Raw genomic sequence first — 21,246 nt, 5'->3', positions numbered from 1 at the left:
TTAACAAGCAAATCCAGCCTCCTGTGCTGTGCCACGAATCCGCCCAACCCCACGACAGTCCTTAAAATGTCACATAGGCATGCAGCATCACCAACCCCTCAAGCTCATAGGAATGCCCTGAAAAGCCTTCTCGGGCTCAGTGGAAAAAGTGCTTTCTGATCGAGTGTGAAGAATGAGTTTGGATCCCCAGAACAGAAGTTGGGTGTGGTGGCAACACTTCTAATTTTAGGGCTGGGGTGGGCTGGCTGTGGGAGTTGGGGGATGGAGGAAGCTAAGAGACAGGTTAATCCCTGGAGCTCACTGGCTAGCTAGTCTAGCTGAATCAGTGAGCTCCATGCTTAGCAAGAGACCTTGTCTCTAAAATGAATAAATAAAGAAGGTAGAGAGTGACTGAGGAACCAACCCAACCTTGACCTTTGGCCTTCACACACATGCAAGCATGTGTGTGCACCCGGACAAACATGTACACATCTACATCACACAGAAGAGAGATAAGTCACATAATCACCACACACCCTGCACAAATCCAACACAAATGCACACGACTTGGGCAGAACACACCACAAACATACAAGGAACACACATAATGCATGCTCATACAGGAGATACGGAATACAAAACGTGGCTCACATCTTATGTGTACAAAGGGATAAAAAAATGCTCCAACTCCCCCAACCGCTGGACTGTACACCAGGGACATGAAGAAAAGCCTCTCGTCTGTGTGCACAGACACACATACGCAGTCACACAGGCACACTTGTAATACAGTGCACAGTTCATAGAAACTGGGCTGCATTTTCAGGCCCACAAGATTTTCTCAGTGTTAGACCATACATGAACCAGGTACCTTTTACTGGGGCTGATTCCTGGGATACAAGAAGGAGCGGGGTAGACAGAGAGTTTTAACATCAAACTGCCGCAGTCTTGGGGATCCCGTGACTAATCCAGGCAGATACAAGGAGGCTGGACTGTGCCCGTGGACACTTGACCTCCTGAAGCCATTCTTCTCCAGATCTGAAAGTCTGGATGTGGTTATTGGCCCTGAAGGACTTCTGCTCTCCGCCTCTTCCAGGCTAAGTGACTCCTGTCTTCCTGCTATGTCACTCCTCTGTGTGGCAGGCAGGCAGGCAGGACACCAGGGCTTGATGTTTCAACTCCATTTTCCAGAACAAACTTGACCTTGTCCAAGTGGGTCTCAGGTCTGCCCAGCCTCCTGACAGTCTGTCTGTGCTGCCTGCTGCCAGACACAGATCCTGCAGGAGGAACTTTCTAGACAATTCTCCTCCCTGTGTATTCTTCCACCAGTAAGGACAGAGCCCTCATTCCCAGCCCCTTCCTAGCCAGACCTAGAAGAGAGTCCACTGCTCCCCTGTCTCCCACTACTGCCTCTAGCTCCTCAGAGCCTTCAGACCAGTGCCACCCTGGATGGACTCTGTCCCCAGCTCCTCACCCACAGGTCTGCACCCTTGCCTCTGTCTTCTCTTACTTCCCACCTCCTCTCTGAACCTGGAACCTTTCCCCAGAATGGCTTTCTAGTCCAGGGTCCCTTTGGCAGTCACGGATGAGGCCACCCGCCGCGTGAAGATTCATGATGGCGCTAGGGGTGGGGCTCACACCACCCTTTCCATTTTCCTGTCTCTGCTCACACCACCCTCCAAATCACACACCCACACATGTCCTCTGTCCCTCTCTCCTTCCTGCTCTCTCTAACCCGCCTGGTTATCTCCACCAAAAGCCCTCCCCAGTCACCCCTCTTTCCTCTCCAGCTCCCCCTTCTCAGCTTCCCTCCCCACCGCCTGTCTCTCTCTCTCTCATGGAAAATTCCAGAGACAAGGGCTGGAGAAACATCCCAGTGGGCTCCATGCTGACCGAGCAAAAGTGGCCCAAAGGGGTGCCTTGTGTCCTGACTCTGATCTCAATAGTCAGGAAAGGGCACCGTGAGAGGACCAGAGGGCCACACCATGGAAGCTGCTACTGCACACAAGAACAGAAGCCTGAAGCGTCCTGGGTCTCTGGCCTTTCCCTTTACTCTCCCCCAGCCCTACACTCACACCATTGGCTTGTCCCTGTCCTCAGTGCCCTTCCTAGTTCCTCTCTCCACCATGCAGACATCTGGGCATGGGGTAGGACTAACTAGTTCCCCCTTTATCTTTATCCCAGAGTGCTATTCTCACTGCTGGGATCCCATTCTCTCTGTGTGTGGAGGGAGAGCTGTTGACCTCACTTTACAACTCTGTAGCCTGTGAGGTTGCCAGGTGGCTCTGGGCTGAGGTTCAGTTCTTTCATGGGGTTTCTGGGTGACCTTGAACCCAGCCTGATTGCTAGGATGAGAGGTTCACACTACCACATCCATCTTTGTATAGGGGATCTGGGGATCAGAACTCAGGTCTTTGTGCTTGCATGGGAAGCATATTACTGACTTAGGAATTCATCTAAAAAGGTGGCCCCTGCTTACCCCGTGGGACTGTGGAGAAGATGGAGCTCCACACACCCCATCCCCATTAGTTCCCTTTTTTGGTGACATGAAAGATGTTCTACCGACGATCCATGAGAGCCTCGCAGTGTGCCCAGTCCAGGAGAATGCCTTAAGGGGTCCAGGTCTGATGGTTGCAGTAATGGCAAGAGGGCCAAGAGAGGCTCTGCCCTTACAACAGCTGGACTTTTGAGATTGAGGCAATGGCAAAATCTAGATGGGAGGATTGCTGGGTATCATGTGCTCAGGCGGGGTTCCGTTCCCCAGCACTGCCAAAAAACAAAAGGGTGGAGTGCACTCTGGTGGATTGGCTGGGTTGCTGACTGATATGTGGCAGAGAGAAGGGGGTCACAGGGTGAGGACAGGGACACCACAGGTCTGGCTCAACCATGCACAGTCGGGAGACCTGGGACTCCCCGAGGAGATGTCTGTAGTCTGGGGCCCCGAAGGAAGGTCAGAGCCCTCGGTGGTAGAGTACCTAGTCACTGACCATGAATGGGACAATTGGGACCCGTCTCCGGAGAGAGGATACAATAAGCCACGTGAGCCAGGGAGCGTGCTCAAAATGAGCAGTCCCGCAAGTGTAAGGAATGGCAGCCTATAAACCCGTTGTCACGCGCCTCCCAGTGCCTCCAGGCCGTCTGTGCGGTGACAGGACATTGCAACCGCTCACTGCCCTTCAGTGGTCAGGAGAATCCCCAGGCAGATTGCTCCAGCTGAGTGAGCCCCCCCTCTTCAGGTCGAACAGTCAAGCGGAGCCTGTAGCCGAAAAAGTCCGTCTGTTCCTGGAATGCCTTGCCTGCCCCCTAGTGGATGTCTTAAGACCCATCCTGCTGAGACTGGAACCTTGCAGCAGACGTGTGTGAGGATCCGGGAGCAGGGACTTCTGGCAGACCCTTCAGTAGGAAGCCAGGATTGGCTTGGGGACCTTGGCTTCTTCTCCCCAGGACCTCAAGCCTTCCCAGAGACTATGTGTGCCCCAAACCTGTGTCCTCCGCTGCCACATTTAACAGTCTCCCCCAGAATGTAGCCTCTCCCTTTGGAGCAATGTTCCACACTCGAGTATCCTGGCACTGATGCTCACCTGACCACTGTAGCCGCCTCTACCTCTGCTGCCTCCCTAAGCTCCTTCTCTATTGACCAGACACCAGAGTCACAAAAGCAAAATGTAGACCCCGCCATGCTCAGGAAGCCTGGACTCCACAGTTGAGGCGTACACAGTGAGAACCGTACAGCCAGAATGGCTGGGAATGAGGAGCCAGGAGAGGCAGGGAGGAAAGCCTTCAGGGAAGGCTTCCTGTCAGAAGTATCAGCGAGCAAAGACTGGGAGAAGAGGAGGGATCTGTCAGGAGGGGTGGAAGCCAGGGTCTGGGAAGAAACACCCAGGCTGGCGCAGGGCTGGAGGCGCGGAGGGACTGAACAGAGGCTGGGCTGAGACCTGCGGACGCACCGCAGAGCAGAAACCACTGAATCCCGAGTGAGCGTTAGTCCAAGCATCCCGGGGAAGGGTTGTCATAAGAAGCCTACGAACCTCTTAGCTTTGCCCCTTGTCCGCTCAGTAGCTCCGTCCCTTCTAACTGCTTCTACATAGGCATTGAGCTAAAGGATGAGCTGAATATGGCTGCTGCCCCAGTGATGGCGGTCATAGTATCTGCTAATTACTTCACAGGACGGGTGAGAGGGGTCTGTAGCAAGAGGAGGAGAAAGAGGCTTTTCAGGTAAGTTTTGACGGGTGTGTAGACGTTTACTGGGCCTTGGAAAGGGCCAAGGTCATTTTGGTAGGCAGCAGCAGGAGTAAAGATGTGGTATCTTTGAGGGGTCAGGGGAAGAGTGGAGAGTGTGCCAAGCAAACGAACTGGGGGTTCGGGGAGCCTGTGCTGGAGCAGGCGGGTGCAGAGTCTGGGGGTTCTGGGAGCCTGTGCTGGAGCAGGTGGGTACCGAGTCTGGGGGTTCCAGGAGCCTGTGGTGGGGCAGGCGGGTATAGTCTGGGGGTTCCGGGAGCCTGTGGTGGGGGCAGGTACAGAGTTTGCCAAGCTAAAGCCTTTGCAGTTTTCCAAGTCCTCCACCCAAAACTGTGCTCAACTGCAGATTGTAGGACTCAGTGATTCCAATCACCTGGCACTACCAGGCCCCCTCTGCCAAAGTGTGGCCCCATCTCCTAGTGAGGGCCAGGATGGCCCTTTATTGGGAACCCACTTCAAAGGATAGGCTGGTGGGATAGAAGAAGGCCTCTCCGTCACCATCTGAATGCCCACATAGGGCTAGGCTCAGGCTCCACCTGAGGATGTGTGTGAGCTCACGCAGACACTGGGCTGGCTCCTCTCCAGAACCTCAGTGCCCAGCTCTGAAGGCCTCCCAGCTCTGTAGAGCAGAGCCATGGTCCTTGAGGCAGCTCCTTGGGAGAATATAGGGGGCCATGGCTGTTTTTTATGGGCTCCTCTAGCAGTGTTAACACCTCAGGAGGCAGAGGTTGGGGAAGGGAGAGGGCATGCTACCCACACCCAAACTTTTTCTGTCTTCTGGGGGCAGGCAGTTTTCAGGGCATGGGGAGGAGTACAGACCCCTGCCCAATTCTGAATGACAGGGAAGGGTAGGGCAAAGGACCTCAGAGGGGCAACTTAACATGCCCACTTGTGTTTAGTGGGCCAGTTTGGAGCCAGAGCTACCCCAACCCCCTCCCCAAGCTCCCAGGTTCTCCCAGAGGGGTCTGTGCAGAAACTTGAGAGCCGCTGCCTGAGCCAGCATGGGGACATCTCCTGGGTGACCAGTTGGTTGACTGTTTTGCATACTACTCAAGTGCCAAAGAGTCCAGGATGGCCGGGTGGTACAGGATGTCTTCGTGATCCTTGCTTAACAAGATTAAGATCCAAAGCTGTGCAGGTAGGGCGGTCTGGTGGAGAGAATCTGGACACAGTGACGCTATACAGGTTTTCCCAGAACCCTCACAGTCCTACAATCCCCCTCCCGAGGGATCTTTGGAAGGAAAGTTTGTTTAGTGGTTTAACCTGACCCCCATCCCAGGGCTCTCCCCTCGGTGGGGAAATGAGTTACATGTGTATGCCTGATTTCTCTGGCTCTGAAATCACCCACAGGGATTCGGGGAGCGTTCTTTGATGGGTCGCAGTTTGATGAGTCAGGCTTTCTTCTGAAAGAGAGAGCTCTCATTTTCCTAACGGCCAATTCCCAGTTCTACACCCTGAGGTTCTGGGAGCACCCACTGGGTCTCAGCACAGTGCTCCCAGCTGCTGACATTGTGGGCTGGTTCTGATGAGGCTGCGGAGGGGAGTAGGTGGGGCTGGGCCCTTCCCGTGGCACCACGGATATAATCTAAGCAGTCTGAGAGTCCTCTGGATGCTCTTAGAGAGGACGAGGCCCAGGTTCTATGTGTCGGGGTTCTGCAAGTTGTGACGGGGGTGGGGGCGCTGTTCCAGCCTGGGGAGCCCTCTCTCCCTCTTACTTTCTCAGAAGAACTGTGCCTTTCTCTGGCCTTGGCTGCTTAGCCATGAGATGGGGACCGCCATAGGAACCAGGGACTTGGAAACAATGACTTCTCTGTATCAGAATGGCTTGTCCAACAGAGTGAATAACTGCAGGGCCAAAGGGAGTATTTCTGTTTTATTGTTTCCCTGGCAGGAGTAAGGCCACCCCGGGAGTCACTAGGGAAGACACCAGCTCCTGTCACTCATGGGTGGAAGATCTCCAGGGAGCTGATTAGGCATTCCTTGCAGGGGGTAGTGGCGGGCATCTTGGCTGCCAGGTCTGCTCACTGACTTTCTATCAGGGACCTGGCCCAGCCTCCCCTGGCCTCCAGGGCTCAGCCATACTCTGGCGCGCTTTGGCAAAGCCGGTCCGGATTTCTTGGTTTATGCGGTCATGCCATGGGTCTCTGAGGAGGACGGAAAGAGGAGGCTCATAAACAACTGGGGACAATGATGAGAGGTGGCTGAGGCTTTTAAAGGTGGCAGGCACGCCTTCCACTCTATGTCTACTGACACCCAGCAGCCTGTCCTGGGCACACTGGGCACACTGGGCACACTGGGCACACTGGGCACACTGGGCACACTGGGCACTCGGGCTTGATCATCCCCACCTTTGTGATGTGGAAGAAATGCTCAAACATGTCATGTCTTCTCCACGGCCACCAGTGGCTCCTCAGCTGCCCGTGTGGCTGCCTCTCTGTGTCCTACTTGGGATATGGCTCTGGGAGACCCTGGGGCTGCGGGGTTCCCTGGACACATCCAGCTCACTTTCTCATGCTCTGCCCATAGTGCCTGGAACTGGCCAGCCCAGGCATTGCTTTGGTCAAGAGAATGAAGCAGACATCTGAGGGACAGCCCAGACTTCACAGCAATCCATAGGGGACATCTGTTAACCCTCGGGGTAAAACCCAAGGCTTTAGACATGTTAGGTAAGCAATCTGCCCCTGAACCATACTCCCAGCTGTTAGGGACACTTTTGATGGTAGTTAGCAAGGGCAGAAGGAAGAGAAAGGGAGCTTTGTGGGGTGTCTCCCTGAAGTGTGATGGGAGGGGACTCCCTAAATCCGGCCACCTTGGTCGGTGGCTATGCCATCGCATAGTCAGGGCAGGTTTTCTGTCCCTGACTTCTGCCTGACTTTTGATGGAAATAGTGTGTGCAAGCAGATGCTTTGTGAGTGCGTGGGTGCCTGTGTGAGCATATACATGCTTGAGTGCATTTGCGTGCATGCGTGTGTATGCATGCATGAGTGTGTGCATGCGTGCGTGCATGCATGAGTACGTGTGTGTGTGTTATTGTGTGTGTGCGCGCACACACACAAGTGCAGAGCCTTGCCAGCTCACGGGCAGGCTCTGAGCACAGACCCCCCCAAGCCCTCCACCCCGACTCCCCACCCTGCCTGCCTGAGGCTCTGGGCCAGGCGATGCTCCTTGCAGCTAATCTCCGGTTTCCTCCCCCCCCCCCCCCCCCCAGCCAGGAGATGAAAACATTTCTGGCACTTTCTAAAGTTTCTGTCTAGGAATGGAAAAGCCATCAGCCACCGGAGCCCTGGCTGATAAATGGGAGCCAGGCCTACAGGGTCCCCAGTCCTGGGACGGGGGGGGGGCAGAGAGAGCTTCCCTGAAGTGTGGACATGGATAGAGCCTGGCTGGGGGAGGGGACTGGGGTATCATCAGGGTATGACCAGGTTGGGTGCACAGAGGGGCTTGTGAGCCGAGCCCTGGGTGCAGAAAGGGGCTTTTGGTGTGGCTCAGTGGAGTCCCAGTCAGTGCTAAAAAGAGATGAAACACTTGATGACCCAAACAAACGAACAAAGGGCTTCTTAAGCCATAGCATGGCTGGGGCAGGGGGACTTGAGGTGTGCTTTGGGAGGCAGCCCAGGAGCCCGTGAGCAGAGCAAGTGCTGGATAGGGCAGACCTGGAAGTGGCTAAGCCAACCAGAGTGGTGCTTCCCAATCTTCCTAATGCCGAGAACTTTAACACAGTTCATCATGCCATGGTGACCCTCCTCCAACCATAAAATTATTCCGTGGCTACTTCATAGGTGTAATTTTGCTACTGCCATGAATCTTAACACAAACATCTGACACGCAAGCCCCAAACAGGTTACAACCCACAAGTAGAGAACCACTGGGTTAGAGGCGCTGGTGGAGGGAGAATTTTAACCCAATGCTGGGTCACCTGGGAGGGGGGTGCATTCCCAGCCCAACCTCCCCTGGTGGATTGAGCCCCTTGGCCATCCTGGTTCCAGGATACCTGTGCCTGCTCCCTTTGCCTGTGGAGGTTCTTATGTGGGGAGGGGAACGAGGGACAGACTGTTGGAGGAACCTGGTACTGTTCCACATGGCCCTCGGTGAGGGACATGATGCCCCCAAAGATGCAGGGCAGAGAGCATGCTCTCAGAGGCCTGAGTTCTGAGGTCTCTCCCTATGCAGCCTTTTGGTGTCCTTTTAATATGAGTCTCATGACTGTGGAAGAGGGCACCCAGGACACAGCTGGTCAGCTCAGAATAGAAAGACCCTTCGGGCTGGCAGTGCACGGCAAGCCCCTGTGTGCTGTCCCCACAGATGGCCTGTTTATGCAGATTTTGTGGGGATTCAGGATGCTCTCTCATGCGGGCCAACTGGGCGTCTTGGGACCCTCCAAGTGCTCCCCAAATAGACTGGCTGAGCCAGGCTGTGGAGCAGAGATAGCTACCACCCAACAATGCAGACAGCGCTTAGCACCGGGCAAATTATGTATTTTTCCGGTCTCATTAGGTCTTTGAAAATCTAAAATAATGGGTCATCCCTAGTGGGGACATGTTCTGGCTTTGGGGACTCACCCAGGTCTGATAGGCAGAGGTGTAGGGAGGGGCCTGCAGAATCCTACCTTCCCTGTCAGCCAATAGGTCTCCTCTGAGCCCTTCCCCTAGAACAGAGAAGAGGTGAGAGGTCAAGGCCCAGAGGAAACTCTCCAGGTGAGGCTAAGCCTGCCTCTGCCTCTTGACAGCTGTGTGACTTTGGTTAACTTACCTCACCTCTCCGTGCTTCCTCTGCTCTTCCCTAAAGCCACTGTGAGGATTTAATGATATACTTACCAGTCAGAGAGATGGAGGCAGACCTGGAATGCTAAAACCTGAGGCAGGCATCGTGTAGACTTCCTTCCGGTTGGAAGACTCCTGGGACTATGTGGGAAGGAGCTATAGGACTTTGGGGTGTGCTATCCCACCCTTCTGAGTTTCTCAGGGTACACCGTGTCCCTGAGTCAAACAGTCCACACCCTCCCCCACAGCCTGCTCCAGCCCTGTCAAGGCCAGGATGACACAGGCAGACACTGGCCCTCCCACCGCTGCTCCTCCTGCTGAGACATCATCCACAGTGTCAGGAGGTAAGTCACAGAGCCTGCCTGATTCTGAGGTCCAGTCATAGCCCAGGGACCTTTAAACTAGGTGGTCCCTGTCTCCTAGTCAGGCATACCCCTAGCAGAGGAACTGGGGGAGGGGACAGGATGGGGCGATTGAGAAGAAGAAACTGAGGGAGAAAGGGAGGGAGGCAGGGAAGGAGGGATGTTGTCAGAGGCTCTTTGTTCCCAGCAGCCAGACTCCTGAAATAATCACAGAAACTATATTATTTAAATCACTGTTTGGCCAATCGCTTAAGCGTATCTTTAGCTAACTCTTCTGGCACTCCATGGCTTCTCCCTGACTCCACCTACTCTCTCTCTTTCAGCCTGGCTTTACTCTGTTAAACCACTGGCTGAAAACAGCCTTCTTTATTAACCAATGTCAATAAAACATATTCACAACAAACATCACATACCACAATAGAGGAAGGGAGGAGGAAAGAAGGAAGGAAGGAAGGAAGGAAGGAAGGAAGGAAGGAAGGAGGGAGGGAGGGAGGGAGGGAGGGAGGGAGGGAGGGAGGGAGGAAGGAAGGAAGGAAGAAGGAAGAGATGAGGGAAGGAGGGAAATCCAGGGTTCACAGCTTTTCTCTGCCTTGAAGGAGGGCACTCACTGGCAAGGTCAGCCAGGGTCACACTGTGGAGAGCCGTTTATGGGTGCACAGGGAAGTTATGACAGCCATGGGAGAAAGTGGGGATATTCTTGGGCCGGGGTAGGTTTGAGTGAAAAGTGCAGTCTGAACTGGGTTCTGAGGGTGCACAGAAGCCCAAGAGTGTTATAGAGACAGCACAGGCTGGGGGCCTTCGCCAGATGGGCCTTTGCTTTGCTAATTGCATTTCCTCAACTGTGTAACTGAGGCTGATTTGTTCTTTGCACAATTGCTCCGAGGGCCTTGTGTGCTGCGTGTGTTGGGCACCAGGGTGCTGCACAGGTGGTTCACTAGAGCCCCAACTTCTCCGCCCTGCCCCTGACTCTCGCAAAGAAACAAATGGCTCCCAGGAAGAAGTTTTTCTTGATTCACAATTTGGGGAGCAGAGAGAATCACCTCCTATGCCCAGCTCACACAAACTGGCCTGCTGAAACTGGTCCCCAGGGCAATCCCTCACCTTCAGCTCAGTCTGGCCTCTGACATTGATTGTGTTCCCTAGGGCAGTCAGTCCCTCACCTTCAGCTCAGTCTGGCCTCTGACATCGATTGTGTAGCCTTCGTCAAGGCTGAGCAGGGTCTGGACGGTGCTTCTGCTCACATGGATTCTGTACGCTGAGGAGAAAGGCAGAAATGAAGCCACAGCTCCCTGGCAGCATCTACTTCTCTAAGAGCCTGTGTGACTCTGGCCCTAGTCAGCCTCACAAGGCCCAAACCTCTCGTTCTGGAGACAGGTGGTCACTGAAAGAGCCCCGAAGAACAAACAAGCCACGTAAATGAAGTGTTAGGAGGGGAGATCCCTGGAACACGATGTTTACCTGTGGGGCTACCACACCCAGTTACACAGTGTGTGCCCCGAGCTACCTTAGGATCCTACAGCGCCTTCTGAGCACCCAAGGCAGAGGCCCTAAGACCTGGCAGTTTGGGGTGGCTTTTTCCAAGTCCTTCAAAAGTAAGGGCCTAAAATGTTAGAGATGTCTCCATGGCGGTGTTGGAGCTGACCTAGCATAACAGGAGTTAGCATGCAGCCAAATAAAATCCCAAACTGGAAGGGGCGGGGTCACCTCACTGTAAAAGGAGAACACCAAGGCCTTCCAGGCAGAGCTTGCTAAGGACACTGGGCAAGTCAGTTGCAGAGCCAGGAGGAAGACCTAGGTTTCTTGCCTTTTAAATCATTGTCTTCTCTGCTAATTCTCCCCTGAGATCATCATAGAAACGCCATGGACGTCTGTTCCCTTTGCTGTCACCTAGCATGTGCTGTCACCAGTTGGGGACACGGTGACTAAGTACTGTTTCCCACACAGCCAGTCTGGGTTTGCTGAGAAAGACTCCCCCGGGTGGGATAGGAGTGGAAGACACTCACGCAGCCCTGTGGATTCCATCCTGGAGGCAGTGTTGACAGTGTCCCCAAAGAGGCAGTACCGAGGCATGGTGAGACCCACGACACCTGCCACACAGGGCCCTGAAATCCAAATATGCAGAAAGTCTTAAACCAAGTAAGGCGTGAATCTGAGTGCCCAGAGCCTTTGGGATAAGGCAGCCAAGGGTCACAGAGCTTTTCTTGCAGAGTCTAGATGCCAGAGGCTCAGGAGCAGCACCTGGGGCTGACCCACCACCCTGGCCGTAGCCCCCAGCCCTCTCTACCTGAGTGCAGACCGGCCCTGACGCAGATGGGCACATCGGGTGCATGCCTCATCCGGAAGTTTCCTGCATAGCTAAGTATGTCCAGGGCCATGTTGGCGATCTCAGCCGCATGCCGACTCCCGTTGCGCCGAGGAAGCCCAGATGCCACCATGTAGGCATCCCCGATGGTCTCTACCTGCAGATGACAATCTCATGTTGGAACAGCCTTTCCTGCACCCAACCCTACGTGCCACCAATCAGGGGGCCCCCAGATCCCCCACCTCTAGATCTCATATACTCTGCAGCCTTTCCAGCTTCGGGCCCAGGCACTCAGCACTGAGCCATTTAGGCAGCCGATGTCTATAAGGTAGGTGACTGTCTCTGATAGCAAACCCAGGGAGCAATATGCATTAGGTCACAGCCAGCCAGGGCTTCATCTGAAGGTGCCTCCTATCAGGGGCAATCTGGTGTCCTGACTCTAGTGGCTTCCATGGATACTGGAAAGAAAGTGGGTTCTAAGGCAGCCTGTAACAGCCTATGTTCCTCAAAATCATGAGGCTGAGGCAGGAGGATTGCTGCAAGTTTGAGGCCAGCAATCCTTGGGCTGTATGGTAAGACCTTGACTCCAAAGGAGAAGGGCTTGGGGGAGGTTTGAAATGACTCAGTGGGTCCGGGCGCATGTAGCTAAGCTTGATGACCTGAATTTGATCCCCAGAATCCTCAAAGTGGAAGGAGAGAACTGATCCTCACAAGTTGTCCTCATTCTCCACATACAGGCACACAATCACATTCTCTCTTTCTCTTACACACACACACACACACACACACACTCATACATACATACACACAAACACATACACACAATCACATTCTCTCTTTCTCTTACACACACACACACACACACTCATACATACATACACACAAACACATACACACAATCACATTCTCTCTTTCTCTTACACACACACATACACACACTCATACATACGTACACACAAACACATACACACAATCACATTCTCTTTCTCTTTCTCTTACACACACACACACTCATACATAAGTACACACAAACACATACACACAATCACATTCTCTCTTTCTCTTTCTCTTACACACACACACACACTCATACATAAGTACACACAAACACATACACACAATCACATTCTCTCTCTTACACACACACACACTCATACATAAGTACACACAAACACATACACACAATCACATTCTCTCTTTCTCTTACACACACACATACATACATACACACAAACACATACACACAATCACATTCTCTCTTTCTCTTACACACACTCATACATACATACACACAAACACATACACACAATCACATTCTCTCTTTCTCTTACACACACACACACACTCATACATAAGTACACACAAACACATACACACAATCACATTCTCTCTTTCTCTTACACACACTCATACATACATACACACAAACACATACACACAATCACATTCTCTCTTTCTCTTTCTCTTACACACACACACACACTCATACATAAGTACACACAAACACATACACACAATCACATTCTCTCTTTCTCTTACACACACACACTCATACATACGTACACACAAACACATACACATAAGCACATTCTCTCTTTCTCTTAAACACACACACACACTCATACATACATACACACAAACACATACACACAAGCACATTCTCTCTTACACACACATATACACTCACACATACATGCATACAAACACACACACAACTAAAAAGGAGGAGGAGATAAAAGAAAGAAAGTTCTGGAACTAGACAGACCATTGGTTTCACCCCAGCTTTGCCGTTTGTGCAGGCAAAGGGCTTCCTTTGTAGCTACAGCTTCCCTTGCAGCTCAGCTTTCTCTCTGTGAGTGGAATGCGTTCACAGAGCCAGCTCTAACACTGCCCCACAGAACCCCTGCCAACCCCCTCCACTGCACCCCTCTACTGTCAGAGCTGTTTGTTTCTCAGGATACCCCACCACCACCGCCACACATCACACAGCCACATATGCTGGCTCTTACTGGCTGTCCCTCCCACAGCCCAGTTCTTCAGAGCTCAGGGTCAGCCACACGCTGGCCCTTCAGAGCTGGTGTGCCCAGAGATGCCTGGTGATGAACAACCACCTGTAAGTGAGGTTGTGGCTGCTTGTCATATATATGCTTCCTTCAGAAGGGGCAGGGTCACAGCAGAGGAGAAGCGAGATGGAGGGAGGCCTCTAGTGGAGTCTAACTGTGCCGCTGACTCGCTGTGTAACCTCAACAAGGGATCTTGTCTTCTCTGAGCCTCGTGTGTGTCGAGGGCTAAATCAGAGGCATGCTGTGAAGACCTTCAGGTCAAGCTCTCCCTCCTAAGGTCCTTGCTCAGCATGCATGCTTCTTCCTTCCAGGTTTTCAGTGGAGGCTGGGAGTGGGGAAGAGCTGCAGGCAGCTGGTGCTGGCATTATGTTGTGACTTGGTGAAAGACGGCACTTTCTCTGCTAATCAGCAGAGCGTCCTGAGCCATAGGCTCTTCAACCCTGCCTCTCAAACAGAAGCTTCAGAGCTGTTTAACAGCTTAGGTGGCCAGGGCCTCACACCTCCACACTCCAGGCCAAGCTGGGTAGTCACACCCTTGTCCCCTATCCCCCTATCTTCGGTCCCATGCCTTGTCCTGGGCCCTGAACCCCAACACTCAGTTCCACACTACAGTCAGAGCAGAGCTTACTCAGCCATGCTGATGCTGGGGTGGTCCTCTCAGCCCCGCCCCACCCCTCCTCCCCACCCCCACCGCTACCACTCTCCCCCCTTCACCCCACCCCGATCCCCACACATGTGTTTGTTTGAATGGCTGCTTTTCAGACCAGAAAAGATCCAAAGCTGTAACTAGATCCTGCTGCGGACGGGAGGGAAACCGAGGCAGATGTCATGAGTGATGAGAGCGTCACACATCACAGGGACTGAGCCTGCTGCTCCCCACATCTGGAGGGGTGTGCAGGCCTTGTTTGATTTCATTTCCCTCTGCCGGGAAGATGCAGGCCTCTTGGCCAGAGTTCAGAGCGAAGAAGCCAAGGCATGATTCAGAGCAGGGAGGGGCACAAGTGTGAGGAAAGATTAGCTGAGGCGGGGAGAGACAGGCCAAGGTGACTCAGGGCAGATCAAAGGAAGGGGGCTCTGGGGAGACACCTGTGGGACTCAGAGGTGTGGGCTGCCAGACACCACTTGGAGCCATGGAATCCCCCTCCCGCCCCGGCAGCAGGGGGGGGGGTCTGAGTACTCCAGGGGCAGGAGCAGAGGCCTCTGTGGGCCCCCACCGTATGTCTGCAGGGGCTGGTGTTTACCCTGAGGACACTCGGGTTCCTCCTGGCTCAATTTCTGTCTGTGCGGCTGCAGGCAGGCCTTCTTCCTCTCTGGGGCTCAGGATTGAGCCACCAAGTTCTGCCAGGGGAATTTTGAGAGCACCAAGCAGAACACCTCACAGCATCTAGCAGGTAAGGGAGCCCATGGGAGCCTGGAAGTCTGGCTAAGTCTGGAGCAGGCAAAGAGGAAGAGGTGGATGAACCAGGAGGGGGAAGGAGCTGGTGAGACTCGAACCCTCAGAGAAATACGAAGGTCCACAGAGAAGGAGGAGTGGCAAGTGGGTCGACTCCATTGTGAGCCACTGTGACCTGCCACGTTATCCTAAAAGAGTCTTCGTCATGAAGAGGGTGAATGTCCTACAAGGGGCTGAGGACCCAATGGCAAGTTCAAGCCTCGGGTTCACATAAACCACTGGGCTTACACCATCTCATCTGTAAGTTAGGGGGCCAGCACCTTCCTCACAGATCAAAGCCCTTAACACAGCATCCTGTATACAGTAGGTGCTCCATAAATGCTGGGACAGACACTAGAAGTAATGCAGTCAACAGTATGCTTGCCCGACCCATCCCCTGACTCCTTCCAGAAGCAGCCCCTGCCTTACTCCCCCTCCCCCTGCCACTCCCAGGGCTAAGGCTCAAAGACCACACAGGGGGATGAAAGCCAACAGGGCTGGAGTAGAATGACACCTGAACCCCCTTCCCCACTTTCTCTGTCCCATTTGGAGTTGACCTGGGGGAGGCAGGGGGTGGGAGGCTGGGGTGCAGGAGGCAGGGGATGGGAGGCTGGGGTGCAGGAGGTTGGGGTGAAGGAGGCCGGGGTGTGGGAGGCTGGGCTGCAGGAGACAGGGTGTGGAAGGCTGGGGTGAAGGAGGCAGGGTATGGAAGGCTGGGGTGAAGGAGGCAGGGGTGTGGGAGGCTGGGCTGCAGGAGGCAGGGGTGTGGGAGGCTGGGCTACAGGAGGCAGGGTTGCAGGAGGCAGGGGGTGGGAGACTAGGGTGAAGGAGGCAGGGGTGTGGGAGGCAGGGCTGCAGGAGGGTCTCTACAGAACAGTGGAGCTGCAGAGGAATCAGTGAGCCCCTTGCTCTCCCAATCGCAGCTGACACGTGCTTCTATGCAAACTGCCAGGATAAAGGTTGTCTGATCCACAGACAAGGAAGCAGGCCCAGAGAGGGGAAGATATTTGGCCAAAGCAACACGTTTGGCCACTCTGGAACGAAACCCAGGATCTAGAGACACACTAGAATCAGGTTACAGAAGGTCTTGGTGCCTCTGCCAAGACCCTGAAGCCTGTCCCCTCTCTGCGGCTGCTGGCCCATGTTGTGCCCCGCCACAGTGACCCATCTGGACCCCACGGCCTGCTGAAGTGGCATTACCCAAGCTGGACGGTGCTGGGGAGAAGTCTCCTCCTCCGGAACCCTCCCTACTATCCTCACACCTGTTCTTCACTCCCTCAGCTTTCGGCCATTGTCACGGTCACGAGGGTTATTGCCATCTAACACCTACAGGACTGAGAGTCCCTGCAGGGTGGAACCAGGACTGGCTTGTCTCTACATCCATGCTCCAGACACAAAGGGGCCTGCCCATGAAGACGATAGAGGATAAACAGACAGACCAAGGACGTGTGAGCATCGTGAACAAATGCACCCCGACGACACTCTCCATCCCTCCTTGGAGCCACACCCCTGCAAGGTGACTGCAAGGGCTCCCATCCCTGCAATGTGGCTACAAAGTCTCCCATCCCTGCAAGGTGGCTGCAAGGGCTCCCATCCCTGCAATGTGGCTACAAAGTCTCCCATCCCTGCAAGGTGACTGCAAGGGCTCCCATCCCTGCAATGTGGCTACAAAGTCTCCCATCCCTACAAGGTGGCTGCAAGGGCTCCCATCCCTGTAGTGTGGCTACAATGACTTCCATCCACATCTGGTGTTGCTCCTCCCCCCTCTTCCAGCTGGCCATATCTTCTCCCTTTGCCAACAGAGTCTGTCAAGGAAAGCAGTGTGCCAAGCTCAGGTAAGAACTCAAGAAGCCAGCACGCCTCTGCCCTCTTTTAGAACCCAACCACACATGTAAACTATCTCAGAGAGTGATAGGCCAGAGCTGAATCACTCAAGTCAAGGTTCCAGAGATAGAGAACCAAGCTAAGATTACAAAGCTCCCACCTTGCCCGCAGCTAGCTAGCCAGAGGTGTGTGTGTGAGCCCATTCTGAGGCTTGTAACCCACGCTTTCCCCGTATGCTCCTGGACTTTGAGATCATTCCTTATACAGCAACAGTGGTGTAATGTTGCAGTTAACTGATGCAGATGCACACATATGTGCATGGAAACAGATTTGCAGCTCACGGCTGCAGAGGGAGGGAGAGGAGGAGAGTCTCCTACTGTCCTCACCTTATACACATCGTGGCTGTCCAGAACAGCATCAAACAGCGTGTAGAGGTCATTGAGGAAACCCACCACCTCAATGGGCTCACTCAGGGCTGAGATGGTGGTAAAGCCCACGATGTCGCTGAAGTAGATGGTGACCTGGTCGAAGTACTCCGGCTCCACGGTCCTCCCCATCTTTAGAGCATTGGCGACAGACCTGAAGGGACAGGAGGGGCCAGGTGAGGACCCGTTTGGAAGCTGGAGATATGAGAGGGAGGAAGCGCCTGGTTGGCCGGTGTACCAGTTATGCTGAGCAGACCTGTCCTGACTTCCTAGGAAGTGATGGGGAGCACTGTGGACACTCCTTGCTCCCAGGGCATGGGCAGTAGGAACCCAACACCGGTATAAATAACTCAGTGCCCAATGCATGAGGAAAGGCTAGAAGGCTAAGTCAGATAAATGAGAAGCAGTGAGGTGGCAGCAGAGGGGGTGGAAGGATCAGTCGGTAAGGGTGCTGTATAACGGTGAGGACCTGATTTGATTTCTAGAACACACGTGAAAGTCCAGGGTTGTATGCATGCTTGCAATCCCACTCTGAGGAGGCAGAGCCTGGAAGAGCTCTGGGGTTGCCCGTCAGCCCAGCCAAATCACAGACCGTGAAGAGAGACTCTACCTCAAAAGACCAACGTGGAAGGTATTCTAAGAAATAACACTTGAGCTGAACTCTGTGCTCATACACAAGTGCACACATGTGTGCTCAAGCATGGAAACATGTGCAGGGGCACGGAGCAGCTTGTGCTCACAGACATGCACAAGGGGAACCTAGAACATCAAGCACACAGGGTTGCTCCTTCAAGGAAAAGAATACAAAACCCGCTTTCCACCCAGAAGGCTGGAGCCGCCATAATTTTCTTCCTAGCCTGGTGACTTTTGTGCAATCTGTGTGGCCAGAGCCGGCACCTGGTCCCCTCAGACCCTTTTCCTAACGTCTTTCTCCGTCACTCTACAGAACCCATCTTTATGAAAGATGTCACATGCTCTTTACAAAGAGTTTCAACGTGGTCAGGTCTAATCTGTATTTAGCTGGTTTTGTTCCTCAAAGAGATTAAGGCAAGCTTTGTTGTGCACGAGGGACTGAGTTCATCATCGCGAGAACAGTTTTTCGCCAGATCGTGCTGTGCTTCAAAAAGCCTGAAGTGAGCGACTCGGGTCAGACTCCCGAAGTATGAGCTGCCACGGGCTACTGAGTGGTGCTGTACCAAGCTGCCCTCTTGCCCCCTGTGCTGGTCCCATGCTACCCGCAGGCAACTCACGGAGGGAGTATCTGTGAGAGCAGCCTTTCTGTCTTCCGCCTCTCCAGTTCCAGCTCCTCAGTCCGCTCCTGGACCAGGCCCTCCAGACTTTGGGAATACTTCTCCAGCATCCGCAGCATGGAGTCAGCCACACTCATCTTCTTGCCTTGGTTGATGCTTTTGAACTGGAGAAAGAACAAGATCTCAGTTTCACTCATACGGATCAACACCTCCTGCCCACAGCTTGGGAGTAGCCAGGCCGAGCTCCCGGCTGGGGAGATGGGTTGAAGTGAAGGCAGATGTGTGGATCAGGAAGACACAGGAGTTCAGAGGGAGGTGGGGGAATATCTGGATTGGATGGGGTCAGTAGGAACAGAGTTTAGCAGAGGAATTTGTGTTCGGACAAGCATCATCATCGACGTTTGTAAAACTCAATTACATGTGGTCTCACAGTAACATTGTAGACAGGATAATCTGTGTTCTTCTCCGAGGCAGATGGATGGATGGACAGAGTTGTTATGGGTTGGTGAAAGCATGAATGGGGGCCTGATGAAGGGATGGGTGAATGGATGAGTTGTGGGCAAATGAATGGATGGAGAGAGGGACAGATGGACAAACGGATGGACAAACGGATGGATGGATGGATGGATGGATGGATGGATGGGCGGATAGAAGGATGGAAAAATGGATAAGTAGAAAATATAAAATTCCGTTTTTCTTCTCCCTCTCTAAGTATCCAGGAGCATTAGAACCAAAGGAAACTAAAGATTAAGGGAAAAAAAGACTAAATTCAGGAGCGGGGTTTTTATGTAGAAATTGATCAGTGTTTGGAAGCAAGTTTCTTAGCAACGAAACCAAAATGGAAACACAGATCGCACGATCCACCAATGCCCATGCAGACAGCAGAGGGTTAAACCCATTGTTGTAAAGAAAAACAGCTACTGCCACTGCCAAGCGGAGAGAAGCCTCTTTTGGGTCTTCATATCAGGTCACTGTGGCCACAAGTGACACCTCTTTCCAGCCCTCATAGAAAAAGGCCAAGGGAACAGGGAGGTTAGTTACCCCAAACAACGGATGAGAGTTGACGTAGCTGTTCAGGCCTTCTGACCCTGCCCTCTCTGAGGCAGGATGCAATCCCACCTTCATCATGCTAAGTACAGTGTGTGCCCGTAGTTTTCTTTGCCATGGGCCGCAGACAGGGGTCTTTCTCAGTCACAGATATGGAATAGCAATGCCAGTGCCTCCTCCCCTGGCTTTCTAGCCAGGATGACCTCTAACCTCCCCAGGGAGATATCACCCTGGTGTTTCAGCCATCTCTGATCGTTCTAACTCATCTACCTGCCATCATCGTGGCCCTTGGAGTTTGCTAACTCTGAAATCCAGAGGGTCATCTGTGAAGCGGGTGCTACCCCATGATGCCACAGTATGTGTGGGGTATGTGCCAATGTCCCAAGGAGCTGTAGATCGTCTGGGTCTGCCATGCTGCCTCTGTCTCCCCTCACCTGCCTGTCTGAGATGCTGAACTTCACCTTGGTAATTTGGTGTTGTGGCTGGGGACGATGAGACTGGAACAGGACGTAGATCTGGGTTTGATGGGTTGGCCCTAGGGGAGAGCTATCCTGTTCAGTTAGGTGCAGACTTGCCTCAGCCCTCCAACTGCCATCCCAAAGCAGGCTAGGGGGACCCCAGAGCTCATTGAGTCCCCTCACTGACTTGGGGACCAGGACTGTCTCCATTGTCACTAAAGTCTCCTGTGCTCAGGTGCTGGGAGGCCTGGTCCTGGGTGCAGCTCCTCAGCAGCTCTTCAGGGACACAGCCAGTCACCTGGTAAGGTCCCTTGGGAGCTTGCCTCTGCCTCCTGTGTCTTCTACAGAGCCAAGACCGTGGCAGTGTGCTTCAGAAGGTTGCCGTAAAGACGGAGTGACTGAGAAAAGGCTGGACCCGCAGGACGGCACACATGGCCCTCTCTTACGGCTGTCCTCCTCAGAGTGGTACTGCTGACGTGTGTCCCCTGACAACCCATCCTTTCCAGGCCCTGGAGATGCATGTGGCCTGTCCTGGGCTGAGCCAGGCCTGTGGATAGGAGTGCTTGTAAGGCCCTGCGCCTCTGGGGAGCACCGACCTGCGTGTAGATCTGGTCCACACTGGGCCTGTCATCTGGATCTTCCTCCCAGCACTGCTGCATCAGCTGGATGCACTCCCGGGGTCCCTGGTCAGGGGACACCAGTGGCCGGCACAGAGGAGGGGGAGACGCCACCTTCCGGATGATCTCTGCAGCAAATCCCATGAATACCTTGGGTCAAATGCCCTGAGGGATTATGGGATGGGTCTTGTGGTAGGGCAGGGAAGGAAGAATTGGGCCCTCAGGGATTCTCCCAGGACTTTCCATGTCTCCTGCACAGCTGGTCAGGGCACACAGCCTTGCTATTCTCCTGGGTCTGCCTCAGGCTGTGGCCAGAGGAAAGATCTCAGCCTTTGATTAGGAGAGCTGGAATTCAGTTCCAAATCTACTACCATTCTCTATAGGGTGGCAAAGAAGATGGCAATCCCTTTACCTTCAGTCTCCTCATCTGTGAAACGGGGTCAGGGGGCCTCCTCTTGAGGGGCGCTGAGGTAGGAGGTGCAGAAGGCAGT

The 21,246-nt window shown here is 53.6% G+C and overlaps 1 protein-coding gene across 1 annotated transcript in view; it reads right to left on the bottom strand.

The window, feature by feature from the left end:
- Window positions 1-6,250: 6,250 nt before the first annotated feature.
- The window catches only part of LOC142837472 (guanylate cyclase D-like), a 34,698-nt gene continuing 19,702 nt past the window's right edge, over window positions 6,251-21,246 (bottom strand). Inside the window, exons 12-19 of the mRNA XM_075952551.1 lie at window positions 20,735-20,883; window positions 18,634-18,797; window positions 17,345-17,537; window positions 11,622-11,796; window positions 11,341-11,439; window positions 10,498-10,592; window positions 8,775-8,860; window positions 6,251-6,359 (exon numbers count right to left, since the gene is read on the bottom strand). Coding sequence (XP_075808666.1) covers window positions 6,251-6,359; window positions 8,775-8,860; window positions 10,498-10,592; window positions 11,341-11,439; window positions 11,622-11,796; window positions 17,345-17,537; window positions 18,634-18,797; window positions 20,735-20,883 — 1,070 coding nt within the window. The remainder of the gene's footprint in view (window positions 6,360-8,774; window positions 8,861-10,497; window positions 10,593-11,340; window positions 11,440-11,621; window positions 11,797-17,344; window positions 17,538-18,633; window positions 18,798-20,734; window positions 20,884-21,246) is intronic.

Source organism: Microtus pennsylvanicus, chromosome 18 (genome assembly GCF_037038515.1).
Source record: "Microtus pennsylvanicus isolate mMicPen1 chromosome 18, mMicPen1.hap1, whole genome shotgun sequence".
NCBI lineage: Eukaryota > Metazoa > Chordata > Mammalia > Rodentia > Cricetidae > Microtus > Microtus pennsylvanicus.
This window is presented reverse-complemented; position numbering and strand designations above follow the sequence as displayed.